Consider the following 16,222-nt stretch of genomic DNA (forward strand, 5'->3'; position numbering starts at 1 on the left):
TCAATAGACCAGTAAATTGTGTGGTCTAATTTATAACAGTAAATAAAACCGGAGATGCACTTGGATTAATTGCAAAGCAAAATACTAAGATGAGGACTGCTTTGTATCAAAATCGCTTAGCTTTGGATTATTTGCACAAGAAGGAGAAGTCTGTGGAAAATTTAACCTTAGTAATTGCTGTTTTATAGATTGGTGATGAAGGTGTTTCTTCCTAGTAGCTGGTAGAATGCTATGTTTTGGCTTAGGATGAGAAGAGTGCTGATAACATGCTGATGTTTTAATTGTTGCAGAGTAGTGCTTACACCAAGCCAAGGACGTTTCAGCTTCTCACTCTGTCCTGCCAGCGAGCAGGCTGGGGGTGTAGCAAGAGCTGGGAGGAGGGCCGGACTGCTCAGGGTTAGGCTGGGCATCGGACAGCGGGTGGTGAGCAATTGCATTGTGCATCACTTGTTTCATACACGTTATTATTAGTAATACTATTATCATAATGATTGTCTTTATTGTTATTATTATTATTTATCTGTCTTTATCTCAACTCACGGGCTTCGCTTTCCCGTTTCCCCGTTTCTCTCCCCATCCCAGAGAGGGAGGGGAGAGGGTGAGCGAACGGCTGTGTGGTGTTTAGCTGCCGGCCGGCTTAAACCACAACAGAAGGAAAAGCTGTAAATGAACTTGTAAAAGAAACGAAGAAAATTGCACATGCCCCAGTTCAAACTCGCTATGGAATCGATCTAGGAGGATTATCGGGGGGGGGGGGGGGCGCGCTTTATGGGTGTTGATTGGCTTACTAAAATTGGGATGGTTGTACTGGGGGGATATGTGGAGGATTTTAATAACTCCATGTTTTACCAGCCCAATACACTCGGTTATACAAGGAATACAAATACCTGCGGTACCTGTTGTGGGAATAGAAACGTTGTTTTTGCAGAGTTCCGCTGTTTAGAGGGAAGGAACGTGGTACTGAGATATGCTTGCAGTGATAAGAAAGCTTAGCAGGCGACCTCGTAAAATGCAGACAACCAGACTCCTTAGGACAATTAGGTGAAAATGGCGGTGTCAAGTCAGATAAGTGAAGAAACATTACCACATCAGATAGATCGTGAACCTGGATTACCCCCTCAAGTGGGGAAACGGGGGAGGGTCCTGTCATCAAAAAGCATATAAACTGTGTTTTGGAACTAGTAGGCGCGCTCTCCTGCTTGTGGGGCGCCCGCCATTGCAATCAATCGCGAGTAAATTACTACTTCACTGAGATCCTCGCCTGAGCCTAAGCTATCGGCTACGGAGTGTTTCTCGCCCTCCCTTCCAACCCAAGCCACGCTATGATTCTATGAGCGGAGCGCTTGTTCTGTGGAGCTCGTTTCCCAGCCGTGCAGGGCCCAGATTCCCTCCGCGGAGCCGCCCAGCCCGTTTTCGGGCGCCCACTTCCTCCCTCCCGGTCGGCTCCCTCCGCGCCCCGAGGGCACGCGACCTCCCTGAGCGCCGATAAGCACCGGGTCGACGGGAGCGGAGCCGCCGAGAGGGCGGGGACAAGGGAAGAGGGCAGGCGAGGCAGCCAATCGAGGCGCGGGGGCGGTCGGCGGCGATCTGTCGGCCCAATGAGCGCCGCGGAGGGCCGGGCCGAGTGCGGGAAGCGAGGGGGCGTTGTACCGAGCGGGCGCCGTCATGGCCGACGGGATTGTTAGGGCGCAGGCCGCCTGGCCCGGTGGCGGCGCTGCCGCTGCTTTCGGAGCTTTCGGAGCGGTCGCCTGCAAGGGCAAGGAGGTCCCCGCCAACGTTCTCCGTGAGGATGAGCGGTCGTGGACGAGGAGGTAGCCGCGGCGTTGTTGTGCGAGTCTTTCCTTCCTTTCCTTTCCCTCGGCCGCTCGCAGGCCCTCTGAAACGAGGGCCCGTCGCGGGTCCCGGGAGTGCGGCAGGGCGGGTGGTGGCCTTGCTGCGGGAGGGAGGGACGGACGGTCGGTCGGTCGGTCGGTCGGGGTCTCTCCGGCTCGTGGCGCTCTCTACTGCAGCGCCTCTAAAACGCCGCGCTTCTTCGGTGCCTGCCCCCGGGGTGCCACGGCGCGTACTGGGTCGCCGGCGCAGTCGGTCTCCTTGGGGGTTCGGACTGTATGCATATAGGCAGTGAGCATCGCAGTAGTGACCGTAATCAGTCGTTTCTGCGTAGCAGAAATGCAGGTCTTGATGCGCCTCGTGATAGCGTTCTAGAGACGCCCCGGCTCGGCTGTGCTAGGCTTTGGTTATGGCACCACCCCCACCGCGCACACGAGCGCGCGCTCTCTCCAAAGTGGCTTGTGAAAGGGAAGAATTGCAGCTTTTCCTAGCTTTCTTAAACACCTAGAAACCAGTCAATCCCGCAGGCTGCGAGAGCTTCCCAGCTCTCATTTCCGTGCTGGAGGTGGACCGTGATAAGAGCACGCTGGCAAGGTTCACTGATGCTGGTGCGCCGCAACGTGCTAGGAACTAAGTGAGCAGCTGCTGAGAGTTATGAAAAAATTGCAGATGTTATCTGCAAGGTGTTAACTCTAAGTTAGTGTCCAGCATAACCGTTGTTGCTGTTTTTAAGTTTGAAATGCTAAAGATAGGACAGTTAGGGATTTCCTCTGCTTCTGACGGCAGGGTTTATCTGCAGCGTGGAAAACAGGCCCTTAGTGAAAGGGGCTGCGTTGCCCGCTCTGCGTGCTGACTCGTAGAATGGTTTGGCTTGGAAGGCACCCTTAAAGATCATCTAGCCCAACCCGCCTGCCGCGGTCAGGGACGTGTTTCACTAGATCGGGTTGCTCAAAGCGTTGACGCGTTGCTTGGAACAGCGCTTTCTTAATAGGTCTCGGTAATGTTGCAGCTGCCGCCCGTTTGGAGTATTGGAAGCGTTCAACTGCTCTCCGGAAACCGTGCTTGCGGTAGCGCCCTGCCTTTACGAAAGGGCGCGTTTCCTGTCTCCTTCGTGGTGAAGGCTGCGCGAGGAGTGTGCGTGCGTGTGTGTGTGTGTGCGCACGCGCGTCTGTTTTGACTCGGCCGTACTGGCTGCAGCAACGTATGTAACCTGAACGCTGTGCTTGATTGGAGAACCAGGCCGTTAACTTGAGTCTGATGAGTGACTTGAGAGCAGACAACCTACTCTGACCGCTCTTAGTGCGACGCGTTTCCTGGAGGACGAATTAGTTGCAGTTTCTCGCTTGGTCTCAACTTGAGGTGGGGGGAGGGGGCGGGGGCTTAGAACCGCTTTTGGAGCGTAGTTGGCTCTAGCGAATGGTCTTGAATTTGCTTAGCTCGCTGTACCGAAGGCCTGTTTTACGGTTGAGCGATGTTATAGGGAGGAGCGTGAGGAAGGCTTATAATTCTCGATTGTCGTGCAGTGAAAGGCGATGGTGAGTAAGAAGTACAAAGCATCTGTGGAATCGAGTCTTATCGGCAGTGTTTCAGTCGCATCTAAAACAAATAAAAATAGCGGAAGTCGCTAACCTGAAGTACTCGGCTGTCTCGCTGCCCCCGTCACCTTGCACGCTGGATCCTGCTTCTGGCGCCGTATGCAGTTTCTGTCTGCTGGTGATTTGGGGAGTTCCCTCGCAAGTAGTTGCGAGTTGATGGTTTCCTACAGGTCGGTGGTATTCGTGTTTCGAAGGTGATGCCTTGGCCTCGGTCTGGAGGTGTCTGACGTCGGTCCGGCCGTAACGGGCTAATTTGGAACGTTCCTTCCCCTGAGTACGTGGCGTTCTCGAGGACGGAGAGTTAATACGGCCTCAGCCGGATTACTCCAGGTTCTTTGAAGATGCCTTCCTGCCTCTGGCCGAGGCAATATTTGGACATAACCGAAGGACAGTTAGCCATTGTTTGCCGCTTGTGTGTCTTGTGCGTAGAAGGTAGAGAACTTTGCCTATTCAAAGCTCGCTTAAGAAGAATCGCTGTTTTGTCGTGCGCGTTTGGGGCGCCTGATAATCTGCTTCGGTAGGACGAGTTCAGTGGGGCATAGTGATTTGCTTAAGCTGTTGCCTTTCTCTGAAGCCGACTACGTTTTAACTGTTTACTCTTCCTCCAGTGCCTTGCGTTCCGTGATAGTTCGCCTCAGGCTCCAGTGTTTTTTCCTAGTCCTTCCTGAGAAGGCAGTTGTCCGGTTATGTGAAGCAGACGATTCTGGCGGACCCGTGAGTACTGTGGGAGCTTTCTGTTTGCTAGGCTGGCTGTACCTGTAACAGGTTTGTAACTTCCTAGACTCTTTCCCGTCCCCTCTTTTCCTCTGGCTGTTGCAGAGGGGCGCACAGTAGGCTATTTGGGGTTGTCCGATGCTGTAGTCTTTCGCCTCTAGCTTGTAATGGAGTTGAGCTTTTTGACTGAGAGCAGTGATATAAAGCGATGCTCGTCTCCAGCTACGCGCTTGCAGTGCAAAAAGCAGCGTTGTTCCGGCGTGCGGTCTGATGCCCGTTTTCACGGTTTCCGGACAGCGGGGGTGGTGCCTTGACTATGCAGAAGAGGGCTTGGGGTTTGGGCAGGTCAGAGGCGAGGAAAGGGAAAGCTGGTTGAGCGGCGCTTGGGTGTTTGTTTCGCTGTTAGCTATGCAAGTCAAGTTCCAAGGCTCTGTGAGCCCACGCAAGAGAAAAGGCACCGTGAAGCTTTTATTTTCCGCCAGAGTGGCTTACGTTGCCCGAAGCTATGACGGGGGCTTTAAGCCCCAAGACAAATTCAGCTTCTGTGACTGTTTTGTAGTCTGTTACTGTCTAGAGGGTAATTCAAAGAGCGGCGGTTGAATTGTGAAGGATTAGCTAACCGTGTTCTGTGGGTGGTTCTCCGCTCGCGTTCATTCTGTGCGTCGTGGCACAGCACGTTAGGTGACGTTATTTCCTTTTTCCAGCTTCTTGGGCGTTTCGTGGTTGTTGGCAAGAAGTGTGCTGTTAACCTGGACCTGACCAATGGATTCCGGATGGCTGTGAATGCCCACCCTCGGGCCCTTCAGACTATCGTGTACATCTATGTATTCTGGGTGGCGGTCAGTTGGGCCGGCCTCCCGGCTAAGGTTTTTGCACCGCAGGCGTCACTGCACGCGTACGGGTCGCCGCCGAATAGGTTTCATATGTTGCCCATCAGTCTAGCCCCTGTTGAGGTTTGATTTATTATTTTTTTTGGACGGCTGTCTGTGGAGGGTAATAAAGAGCTTTTGAGCAGCATTTGCACAATAAAGATGGAGCAGTGGGGATATCACCTCTGTCTTGCGTGTCTTACCGATGGAAATAGTTCCGCAAGTTAAAACGGCGTCTCCCTGGAGCGCACGTGCGCAGAATGTTTTGGTCCGTTGACAGTGTCGTGTAGGTGGTGGTTTGCCCATTCATTTGGAACGCGAAGCTAGAAGCGCTCGGCGGTCCTGTGGGTCTCCGTCTTCCTAAGACGATCTAGGATGTGCTGTGTGTTTGAGGCCTTGCTATCTTCCCCCTGCTCCCGAATAAAAGCGTGCCCTTTTATTGCGAAATAGCCGCGTTGAGGACTGGCAGATGTAGAACCAGAGAAGAATAAGGTTGGAAGAAAGCTTCCAGGCATTGTCTGTTGTCTGCCCCTGTCCCGAGGAGGAGGCAGAATAAACTCTACCGGGTGTAATTTCTGACAGGTGCTTGTCAGCCTGTTCTTGACTACCCTAGGAGTTTTGCTACCGCTTTCTTTTCGGTCCTCCTCGTGGGTTTCGCAACTTTGAGAAGGAATTCCTCCCACAGGATGTAGAAGGCTCTGGGATGCTTGAGTCGGCTTCTGATAAGTTCGAGACTCGGCTGCCGTTCTCTTTATTTTTTTTTTGTGTTTATTTTTAGTGTCTTTTTTTTTTTTTTTTTCCCTAAACGAAGTCCGTTGTTCAGTAACTAGAAGAAGGATTAGCTAAAGGCACCATAAGGCTTTTAAATGCGATCACCTCTCGTGCTTTGTTAGACCTATGGCTTCGCTCTGCTCCTTGTTTAATCGCGATTACATTCAAGGCTTACTGGAGCGTGGGAACGTTAAAATGCTATTAAATACTCTTAGTGTTTGAAACTTGCTAAATGAAATGATTTTTGTGACTCCGTTCCTCATAAAGAAACTTGATTCGTTAGCCAACCACTAGAACAGGCTGCCCAGAGCTGCATCCAGCCTGGCCTTGAACGCCCCCAGGGATGGGGCATCCACGACCTCCCTGGGCAACCCGTTCCAGTGCCTCACCACCCTCTGAGTGAAAAACTTTCTCCTAATATCTAACCTAAATCTCCCCTGTCTTAGTTTAAAACCATTCCCCCTTGTCCTATATGATCCTTCCTTGATAATATTGATTATTATTATTAATTAAACAATTTAACTAAAGGGGAAAAGAAAGGGGGAAAGGGAAAAAAGGAAAAAACCAAAACAAATAAAGGCTACGTGGAAGTAGTGCAGAGGAAAGAAATTACTCTCTACTTCCCACAAATGAGCGATGCTTGACCACGTCCTCGAAGCAGGGCCTCAACGTGCGTAGCCGGTGTTTGGGAGGAAGACCGACGTTTTCACAACGAGAGCCCAGCCTTCCCCTCTTCTTCCTGTTTCCACCTTTTATTGCTGAGTGTGACATCATACGGTATGGAATATCCCTTTGGTTGGTTGAAGTCAGCTGCCCTGGTGATGTTTGTCTTCTCGCTTTTTTGCCCACCCCCTAGGAGGGTTAGAGAGAGTCCTGATGCTGTGCCAGCGCTGCTCGGCAGTAGACGCAACACTGGTGTGATACCACTGCTGTTCTAGCTACAAGTGCAGAGCACAGCACTGTATGGGCTGCTGCAGGGAAAGTTAACGTCCCAGCCAGACCCAGTACAGGCCGTTGCCTCTTGTCCTATCCCCACTAACCACTGCACAGAGGGTGGCGAAATCCCACTGTCTCCCACGCAGAAGATATTTGTAAACATTGATAAGATCCCCTCTCAGTCTTCTCTTCTCCAGGCTGAACAGACCCAGGTCTCTCAGTCTTTGCTCATAGGGAAGATGCTCCAGGCCCCGTATCATCTTTGTTGCCCTCCGCTGGACTCTTTCCAGGAGATCCTTGTCTTTTTTTGTACCGGGGAGCCCAGAAGTGGACACAGTACTCCAGGTGAGGCCTGCCCAGGGCAGAGTAGAGGGGGGGGATCACCTCCCTTGACCTGCTGGCCACGCTCCTTTTAATGCACGCCAGGATCCCATTGGCCTTCTTGGCCACCAGGGCGCACTGCTGGCTCGTGGTCAACCTGTCGTCCACCAGGACCCGCAGGTCCTTCTCCGCAGAGCTCCTCTCCAGCAGGTCATCCCCCAGCCTGTACTGATACATGCGGTTGTTCCTTCCCAGGTGCAGGACTCTACACTTGCTCTTGTTAAACTTCATTTGGTTTCTTCCCGCCCAGGTCTCGCTGAATGGCAGCACAGCCTTCTGGCGTGTCGGCCACTCCTCCCAGCTTTGTATCATCGGCGTACTTGCGGAGGGTGGACACTATTCCCTCATCAAGGTCGTCGATGAAGATGTTGAACAAGACCGGACCCAGCACCGACCCCTGGGGAACACCGCTAGTCACAGATCTCCAGCCGGACTCTGCGCCACCGATCGCCACCCTCTGAGCTCGGCCAGTCAGCCAGTTCTCAACCCACCTTACCGTCCACTTGTCTATCCCACGCCTTCTCAGCTTTGCTAGCAGGATGTCGTGGGAGACAGTGTCAAAAGCCTTGCTAAAGTCAAGGTAGATGGCGTCCACTGCTCTCCCTCCATCAACCCAGCTGGTGATGCCATCATAGAAGGCTACAAGGTTGGTCGAGCACGATTTCCCCTTGGTGAATCCATGCTGACTACTCCTCATAACTTTCTTCTCTTCCAGTGGCTTGGAGATGGCATCCGGAACAAGCTGTTCCAACAGCTTTCCAGGGACAGAGGTGAGACTGACCTTTCCAAGAGCTCCACATCCTTCTTGTGCTGGGGGCCCCAGGCCTGCACGCAGTATTCCGGGTGGGGTCTCCCAAGAGCAGGGTAGAGGGGGAGAATCTCCTCCCTCTCCCTGCTGGTCACCCCTTTTTTAATGCAGCCCAGGACTTAGTTGGCCTTCCGGGCTGCAAGCGTGCGCTGCTGGCTCACGTCCAGCTTCTCGTCCATCAGGACCCCCAAGTCCTTCTCCGCGGGGCTGCTCTGAAGTTCTTCTTCTCCCAGCCTATAGAGATACCTAGGATTGCCCCAGCCCAAGGTCAACGCCTTGCACTTATGGCATCCCTTCCCTCTATTGTATCGACTGCACCGCTCAGCTTGGTGTCATCTGCAAACTTGCGCGATTCCGTCGTCTATGCCATTGCTAAGGGTGTTGAAGAGCACCGGTCCCGAGCCCGACCCCTGAGGGACGCCACTTGTGACCGGCCTGCGCCCAGACATAGAGCCATTGGCCACAACCCTTTGGCCGCGACCAGCCAACCAATTCTTTATCCACCCAACAGTCCATCCTTCAAAGCCCTACCTCTGCAATTTAGAGAGAAGAATGTGGTAAGGGATCACATCAAAGGCTTTGCTCGGTCCAGGTAGCATATCCTATCCCAGGACTGGTTTCAGCCGTAAACAACAAACAGTTATGAAGAGAGATGTAGCTTTGTAAATATTTTTGTTGCCTTGGGTGAATTGGTGTCTGGTCACATTGATTGGCCCACGTGGTAGCTGGGAGATGGCCGACGGGGAGGACTGAGATGTTAAAGCTGCCTGTGGTTGCCTGCCCCCAGCCCCGTCCCCGTGGGCCATCCCGATGGCAGTAGCGCCCGCCTGGAAGCTCAAACTGAAGCGAGCGTATTCTGATATCATTACCCTCCAAGCCTGTCAGAGAGGCAGAAGCGCTGTGGCCTCCTCAGGCAGGAACTGCACGTGTGGGGACGGCCGCGTCCCTGCCGCCGTGTCGGGCCAGTTTGAGCTCCGCTCTCCGTGCGGCTGCAGGGCACCGCGGACCACGCTTGGGCAGCCTCGGGGGGCGCTGCCTAGTTTTCCAGAAGCTTCCTCCCCAGCTGAGCAGAAACCCAGTTGTGATGCGTCAGGGCTGAGCGCAGGCTTTGTATTCCTTCCCGCCACCCCCTGCACGGGAGGTGCAGCTTTCCCCCTCGGAAACACCAGCAGTTGAAGTGGGGCTCTCAGGGAAGGTTGTGGAGCAAGTTCTGAAAAGGTAAGGCCTGCCCTGGCAAAAGCGGGGATTTGCCTGCAGGGAGCAGCGCCCAAAAGCCACCAGCGCGTTTGGGGTGGAGCTGATAGGGTCATAAATAACGCTTGGGGCTACGAGCGTGAGGTCCCACATCTGGTCCGGGGCAATCCTAAGCACAAATCCAGGCTGGGCGGAGAATGGATTGAGAGCAGCTCTGAGGAGAAGGGCCTGGGGGCGTTGGTTGATGAGAAGCTCGTCAACCGGAGCCGGCAATGCAACGTGCGCTTGCAGCCCGGAAAGCCAACCGTATCCTGGGCCGCATCAAAAGGAGGGTGGCCGGCAGGTGGAGGGAGGTGATTCTCCCTCTCTGCTGCTGTGCTCTTGTGAGGCCCCACCTAGAGTAAGTACTGTGTTCAGCTCTGGGGTCCCCAGCACAAGAAGGACGTGGACGTACTAGAAGGCGTCCAGAGGAGGGCCACGAAGATGACCGGGGGCTGGGGCACCTCTCCTAGGAAGGCAGGCTGAGGGAGTTGGGGTGGTTCGGCCTGGAGAAGAGAAGGCGCCGGGGAGACCTTGGAGGGGCCTTCCAGTACCTAAAGGGGGGGGGGGGCCTACAGGAAAGCTGGGGAGGGACTCTTTGCCAGGGAGAGGAGCGATAGGGCCAGGAGTAATGGTTTTGAAGTCAGAGAGGGTAGACTTAGGTTGGATAGTTGGAAGCGATTCTTTCCTGAGAGGGGGGTGAGGCACTGGAACGGGTTGCCCAGAGAAGTGGTGGATGCCCTGTCCCTGGACGTGTTTAAGGCCAGGTTGGATGGGGCTTTGAGCAACCTGGTCTAGTGGAAGGTGTCCCTGCCCAGGGCGTGGGGAGGGGGGGGTTGGAATTAGGTGATCTTTAACGTCCCTGGATTACCCCCTCAGTGGGGAAACAGGGGAGGGTCCTGTCATCAAAAAGCATATAAACTGTGTTTTGGAACTAGTAGGTGTGCTCTCCTGCTTGTGGGGCGCCCACCATTGCAATCAATCGCGAGTAAATTACTACTTCACTGAGATCCTCGCCTGAGCCTAAGTTATTGGCTACGGAGTGTTTCTCGCAATTTGGGGGCTCGTCCGGGATCCAGTCACCTACCGGGGAGCCCCACCGCCGCAGCAGGAGGAAAGCATGGCCCGCTGATTTCAACGGTCCTGTGCATCGACGGTGGCGGTTCTGCGGAGAGCTGACAGAGGGCCCGAGACTGATTAAAGAGGCGGGATCCGTGAAGTACTGGGAAAGAGAAGAAGGTAGGCACTCCGGGTTTGCTAATTGATCCGGTAACTCTGTGCACAGACCAAGGTAAGAAATGTTAAGTATTGCCTTGGGGGTCGGGTGAGACTCTGCGTGATGTGTGGTTGAGACGTACTTTTGTACGAAGCGAGTGTGGAGTCCTGATCCGCGGTTCCGTGGCTCCGTGAGGGGCGCGGCCGGAGACGGACGAAGCGTGAGATAAGGGAGAGAAAGGAAGAGTCTCGGGAAATTTGGTGTACGGTAAGCCCTTGCGCAGGGAAGTGCTTGGAAGTACACCAGGGAAATTTCGTGTACGGTAATCCTTGCACGGGGGAAGTGCTTGGAAGTACACCAGGGAATCTGGTAAATTCATAGGTGTGTGGTAGCCCTTGCACGGGGAAGTGCTTGGCAGTACACCCCCATTTTCCAGAATCGGAACGTTAGTGTGAGGTACCCTGCAGGAGGGAAATTTCTGTAGCAGCACACTGACAAGGGCTAGGAAAAATGGGAAATATCCCTGGGGGAGTGCCTACCAACAGTTCTTCCTGAAGAATGATAAGAAATTGGAAACGTAATCCCAAAATTAGAGGAGATTGTAGAAGGGGAGAAAAAAAAATTAAATACTGTGTATCAGTCTGGACAAAAGAACCAATTAAGGAAACAGCAGTATTTTGGCCAAAATACGGGTCTGATGAAAATTCAGGCTTTACGTTTATGTGTAAACAATAAGCTTCCTTTTTCGGAGAAGGAGCCAAGTTATGCTCCCTATAATCCTAATATTGTACCCGTGGCAGCAGCAGTCACTCCAGGAAGGGAGACAGGGACTGTAGTTAACACTGTCCCTAAAGAAGGATCGTACTCTAGGCTCTGTCAAGAATTAGAACAAGGTAGAAGATATATTGAGAATTTTGCCTTCCCTGGCACTAACAGTACTAACACTAACGGTGTATCCTCTTAGGTGAACTACCCCCCCTCCTTAGCAGCAGAGAGGTTAGGACTTTTAAGAAGGAGAGGAAGTCTTTATTCGAGGACCCCAACAGCCTAGCTGAACAATTAGACCAGTTCCTAGGACCTGACTTATACTCTTGGGGGAGGGAATTATGCCTATGAGTATGTTGTTTACAGGGAAAGAGATGGGAATGATCAGGAGGAGAGCTGCTATACAAGAATGGGAAAGAGCTCATCCTCCGGGACCAGGGGTACTACCGGCAGAGCAGAAATACCCACTTGCCAATCCCGGCTGGAGTAAGGATAGTGTGCAACACAGAAATCATATGAGAGACTTGGGGTCAGAATGAGAAAGTACTCGGGGATGAGTCCCGAGGACCCGGTATCCCAAGGGCTCTTGAAAGTTCATTGTGTGATTAAAGCCTGGCAAGATATGCAGAAAATGCTCCAGAAGGTGGGGGGATGTAGTGAACAGTCACTGGGGGGCCCTCCTGCGGGAGGCCCTGGAGGTGTGTGTCCGGAGGGGAGATGAGAAGGAAAAGCAGAGAGCGAAACTAATGGTATTGACAGTGCAGCGGGTAGTGAGGCAGAGGGTTGGAGAAAGAGGAAGAAAATCTTCAGGGGGAGTCAGGGCCAGGATGGAAAGGAGAGGAAGAGAGATGAAGGAATGGCAGGCAAAGAAGGCTGCCTGTGTTGTGGCCTGAATCCTAGCAGGGACAGGCTTTGATAAGATGTTTTAAGTGTGACCAAGGATTCCCAGGGGATGCAATGTATGATTACATTGTACCAAGAAAAGACTGCCTGGGGAAATGAGGCCTGTAAGTCTCTCTTTGCTGTTCCTTGTGTGATAGCAACATCGCGGTTCCCCCTGCATTCTCTACAGCTATAGGTAACCATACAGCTTGCCTCTCACGGCAGGGTGTGAGTGCTACCCAGCATCTGGGAGAATTTGCCTTGTGCTACCAAGGACTTGATGGGAAACTGCTCAAGACTTGAGATCCCCACCCAGGGCAGATCTCTGGTGGTACGGTGGAGGGAAGATCTTACGGTCCACCCTACCATATAACTGGGGAGGCACTTGTGCGCTTGTTCGTTTAGCTATACCCTTCACCCTGGCATTTGAAAGAGAAACATCACAAATACCCAGAAGAAGTTAAAGAAGCTTAGGAGTATCATTCGATGACAGAGTATACGTAGATTCTATTGGGGTGCCTAGAGGAGTTTCCGGATGAACAGAAAGCCAGGAATCAAATTGCTGCAGGGTTTGAGTCACTGTTCTGGTGGGTAACGATCGATAAGAATGTGGATTGGATTAATTATATTTATTCTAATCAGCGGAGAGTCATAAATTATACAAGGGATGCGATGAGAGGAATTGCCGAACAACTAGATGGCACCAGCAAACTGGCTTGGGAAAACAGAACATCATTAGGTATGATGCTCGCGGAGGAAGGAGGTGGGGTGTGTGTGTGTGATACTGAGCAACCATTGTTGCACTCTTACACCCAGCAATACTGCCCCAGATGGCTCAGTAACTAGAGCATTGCAAGGGCTTACCACCCTTGCCAGTGAATTGGCAGAAAAAGTAGGCATATTTACATCCTTGATCGTAGTTGTAGGAGTTTTGACAGCCATTGGTTGCTGCATTATCCCCCGTGTAAGAGGACTAGTACAGTGGTTAACTGAAACCGCACTATTGAAACAAATGACCATGGAGCCACCACCTTACTCAGATAAGGTGATAATGAGGAGATGGAAAGCAAAGAAAGCGAAGGAGAAGACGAAATCTACCAAATTACACCTTAGAGAAAGGTTTTTCAAAAATCAACGGTTTATAAAGAAGAAAAGGGGGGAATTGTCATTTATAACAGTTGGGGGCTCGTCCGGGATGGCTTTGGTTCCTGAATTCTGATTTGATCTAGGAGAGGCGCCTCACCATTTGGTGGCTCCTGTTCGAGTCAGGTCGGGACTAATGGCATCTTGAACCTGAATAAAGGTAAGCAAAGAATTTGATTTTGTTACGAGCTCCCTTGCCGGCTGCAGCACTGTATTTTGCCCGTAATTCTGCGCGCGAAGATCCGAACGAAGACGATGGAGTCGTAAGCATTTAAGGCGTATACCGTTTGGTTGGGTGGGATTCGGTTGCCTGCGTGTGTAAGAGTGTGACTGAGACGGAACTTAGTTCCGAAGCGAGTGTGGAGGTCTTCTAACCGCGGCTCCAGTCTCCCGCGAGGGACTTGGCCGGTGAAGGACCGAAGCGATTCCTATAGGATTCGTGGGTGGGTGATAGGTCCTGAACCCCCTGCAAGACACTCTTACTAAGGTAACCAAGGGCTGTGGGAATTGCCATGGTAAAATTCCTAGATGGGTCAGACAGAACTGAAGACCAAGGACCAGAAGAAAGGGAGCAAATTACCTAGACATACCACCAGAAAGTCCATTAGGAATAATGATTAGCGGACGCCCCTAGGTGCAGCCTGAGTGTTTTGCTCGGAGGGGACTCCGCTCTCGGCCGCTCACCGCAGGAGCAGACAAAGGCCTCCTGAAGCTGCGGACAAGCGGTATGTTTTCAGCTGCTGGAGGGATACTAACTGGAGTGTTAATAATTGTATGTCTTATTCTTAAACGTGCAGGTATTTTGTGTTGAAAGCGTTTGTGTAAGGGTTTGAAACCAAGTGGAATGAGTCACTCCACGAAGAACACAGTCAGAGGCAATACTTGTTTGGTTGGTTATCATTCTAAATTATATTCTTGTGGTATGAATGAGATGTGCTAGAGGCCTCTCTGTGTGATTGCATGATTGTGCTGTGGGAGTGAGACGCAGCGTCGCTGCGAAGCGAGTGCGGAGTTCCGATCCGCGGTTCCGTGTTCTCCGTGAGGGGAGCGGCCGGAGACGAACGAAGTGCGTGACAGACTGAAAAGAAGTGCTGTTTTATCCAAGTGTTGATTGGTGGTGCCCAATATGTGGGCCTGGCAGTGTATCTTGTGATCCTATTTTTGCTCTTAAATGCTTTGAGTGTGACAAGAAAAAAGGCGGGAGCATTATCTAAGTAACTAACAGTTTAGAAGCCTTGGTGTATTTGCTGTGGTGTTTGGTCAGTTTCCCAAGTACTGGAGAGGGGGAGGGGGCTGACTGATTATCGAAGCGGTAGAACGGAGAGAGTCATTTCTTTGGTGGTTCGGGTTTGAGCCCTGGGAATCCGGTAAGAAGGGGGAGAGCGAATTTATTTAGGCCTCAATACCTTTTTAAAGCCCCCATATTGACGGATACACAGGAGTGATCCCTTGTTTTGTATGGGCTTACTAAGAAAGTGCATGAGAAAAATCGGCATTCGGCTTGAAATTCGGTCCTGTTGAAATGTAAATTTTGTGGAAAAGGTGGTCATGTTCGTCTAGAAGACGGAAGGCTGAGTGCTTCAGCTCTTTTCCTGAAGTTCCGTGGATTTATGATTGGAACGGGGCTCCTTAATAATCTGAAATAGTAAAGTTTGTATGCGGGAAGAAGCATTTAATCCCAGAGAACTGGGACATTTGGGAAGAAGATTAGGAAAAGATAGTAAAAAGGTTTGCGTGGAAATTGAAACAAAGGGCGGCAACTAATAAGGAACAGTAATAAATAAATAAAAGGGAATGGAAAATCAAAGAAATGAGTAATATCCAAAACAAAGACGTTTTAAAGAAAGCCTCCTTGGGTGCATATTGGCACATTCGAAGGATATTGTTAGAACTTGGAGCGCAGAAAGGAAGAGGACTTCCACTAAGTATTGCAATCAGTGGTGGCCACTACATAAGCTAAATGGCCACTTTATGGATCAGTCGACTGTAACACTATCTTGCAACTAATGTTTTTGAGGAGAGAAGGAAAATAGGATGAAGTGTAGTATACTGATACGTTGTTTCAGCATCTTAGAGAGAAAAGGAGTGGAATTAATTGGCCCTTGACTGAGCCTTTGGTGTTGGCATGAGAAAAGTACAGGCTGGAGAAAGATAAAAGGAAGTGTTAAAAGAGTTGTGGACGGTGTTAAAGGTGTGGCATGTAGTATTTAACAGAGCTGTTTGAAGTTGAATGAGCAGGGAAAGAGGATGTAGGAATGTTAATAGTTCTGCCTCAACAGGAGGCTGTGATCTCAAAATCACCGGTGTGAGCCCTTTGGGGCAGAGGGACCATGATGGGTCCGAGAGAGTTGTCATGGAAACAGAAGGGCAGCTAACTCTTAAAACAACCTGAGTTTATGAGTGAGCTCAGATTGCCGATGGGACCGCTCAGGGAACTGTTGACAATTGCATTCCCCTGACCGACCCCCCCCCTGAGACTATAGCCACCCCGGAAATAATGAACGGTAAATACCAAAATCTGGTTAAATTGGGAATGGAGAATCGGTTCCAACAAGGTCCAAAAGAAACCCCTATGGAACTTTTGGACCAACTTTGAAATGCAATGGAAAACAAAACAAACAAACGAAACTGGAGAAAATAGGGGCTAAGTTAGAACAAGGAAAATGTACGCTGCCAGACAGGCGAGAGATACTGCCAAAAGCTTACGCGAAGCAAATATTGGGACGTTTGCATGCACAAACACATTGGGGTACAAAGGTGTTAACTGATCATTTGCTAAAACAGTTTGGTTACGTGTTTTTTTTTTTGTTTTTTTTTTTGAAATAGCAAAGCAAATTACACCACGTTGCTTACCTTGTCAGAAGATAAATAAGAAAGTGTTTCGACAAGCAGCCACGGGAGGGAGAAAAACAGCTTATGGGCCTTCCGAGAGAGTACAAGTTGATTTCACTGAATTGCCCAAGGTAGGGAGGATAAAATATCTATTGGTAATAGTAGATCATTTAACGCAATGGGTAGAAGCTTATCCCGTAGCATGAGCTACGGCACAAATGGTGGTAAAAATTCTATTAGAACACCT

At 51.1% G+C, this 16,222-nt stretch overlaps 1 protein-coding gene and 1 long non-coding RNA gene across 2 annotated transcripts; both read left to right on the forward strand.

Moving 5' to 3' along the window:
• The first annotated feature begins 1,614 nt into the window (after nucleotides 1–1,614).
• LOC116501258 (histidine triad nucleotide-binding protein 1-like) lies at nucleotides 1,615–5,167 on the forward strand. Its single transcript, XM_032206783.1, has 3 exons — nucleotides 1,615–1,811; nucleotides 4,034–4,139; nucleotides 4,844–5,167. Exons 1-3 carry the CDS (start codon nucleotides 1,666–1,668, stop codon nucleotides 5,096–5,098), a joined length of 507 nt encoding a protein of 168 aa, XP_032062674.1. The 5' UTR covers nucleotides 1,615–1,665; the 3' UTR covers nucleotides 5,099–5,167.
• Nucleotides 5,168–7,720: 2,553 nt separating this feature from the next.
• On the forward strand, nucleotides 7,721–15,994 carry LOC116501261. Its single transcript, XR_004254404.1, has 3 exons — nucleotides 7,721–7,742; nucleotides 13,941–14,032; nucleotides 15,970–15,994. It is a non-coding gene; the product is annotated as an uncharacterized LOC116501261 (long non-coding RNA).
• Nucleotides 15,995–16,222: the final 228 nt, after the last annotated feature.

This window comes from Aythya fuligula, chromosome W, assembly GCF_009819795.1.
Source record: "Aythya fuligula isolate bAytFul2 chromosome W, bAytFul2.pri, whole genome shotgun sequence".
In the NCBI taxonomy this organism is placed as follows: Eukaryota; Metazoa; Chordata; class Aves; order Anseriformes; family Anatidae; genus Aythya; species Aythya fuligula.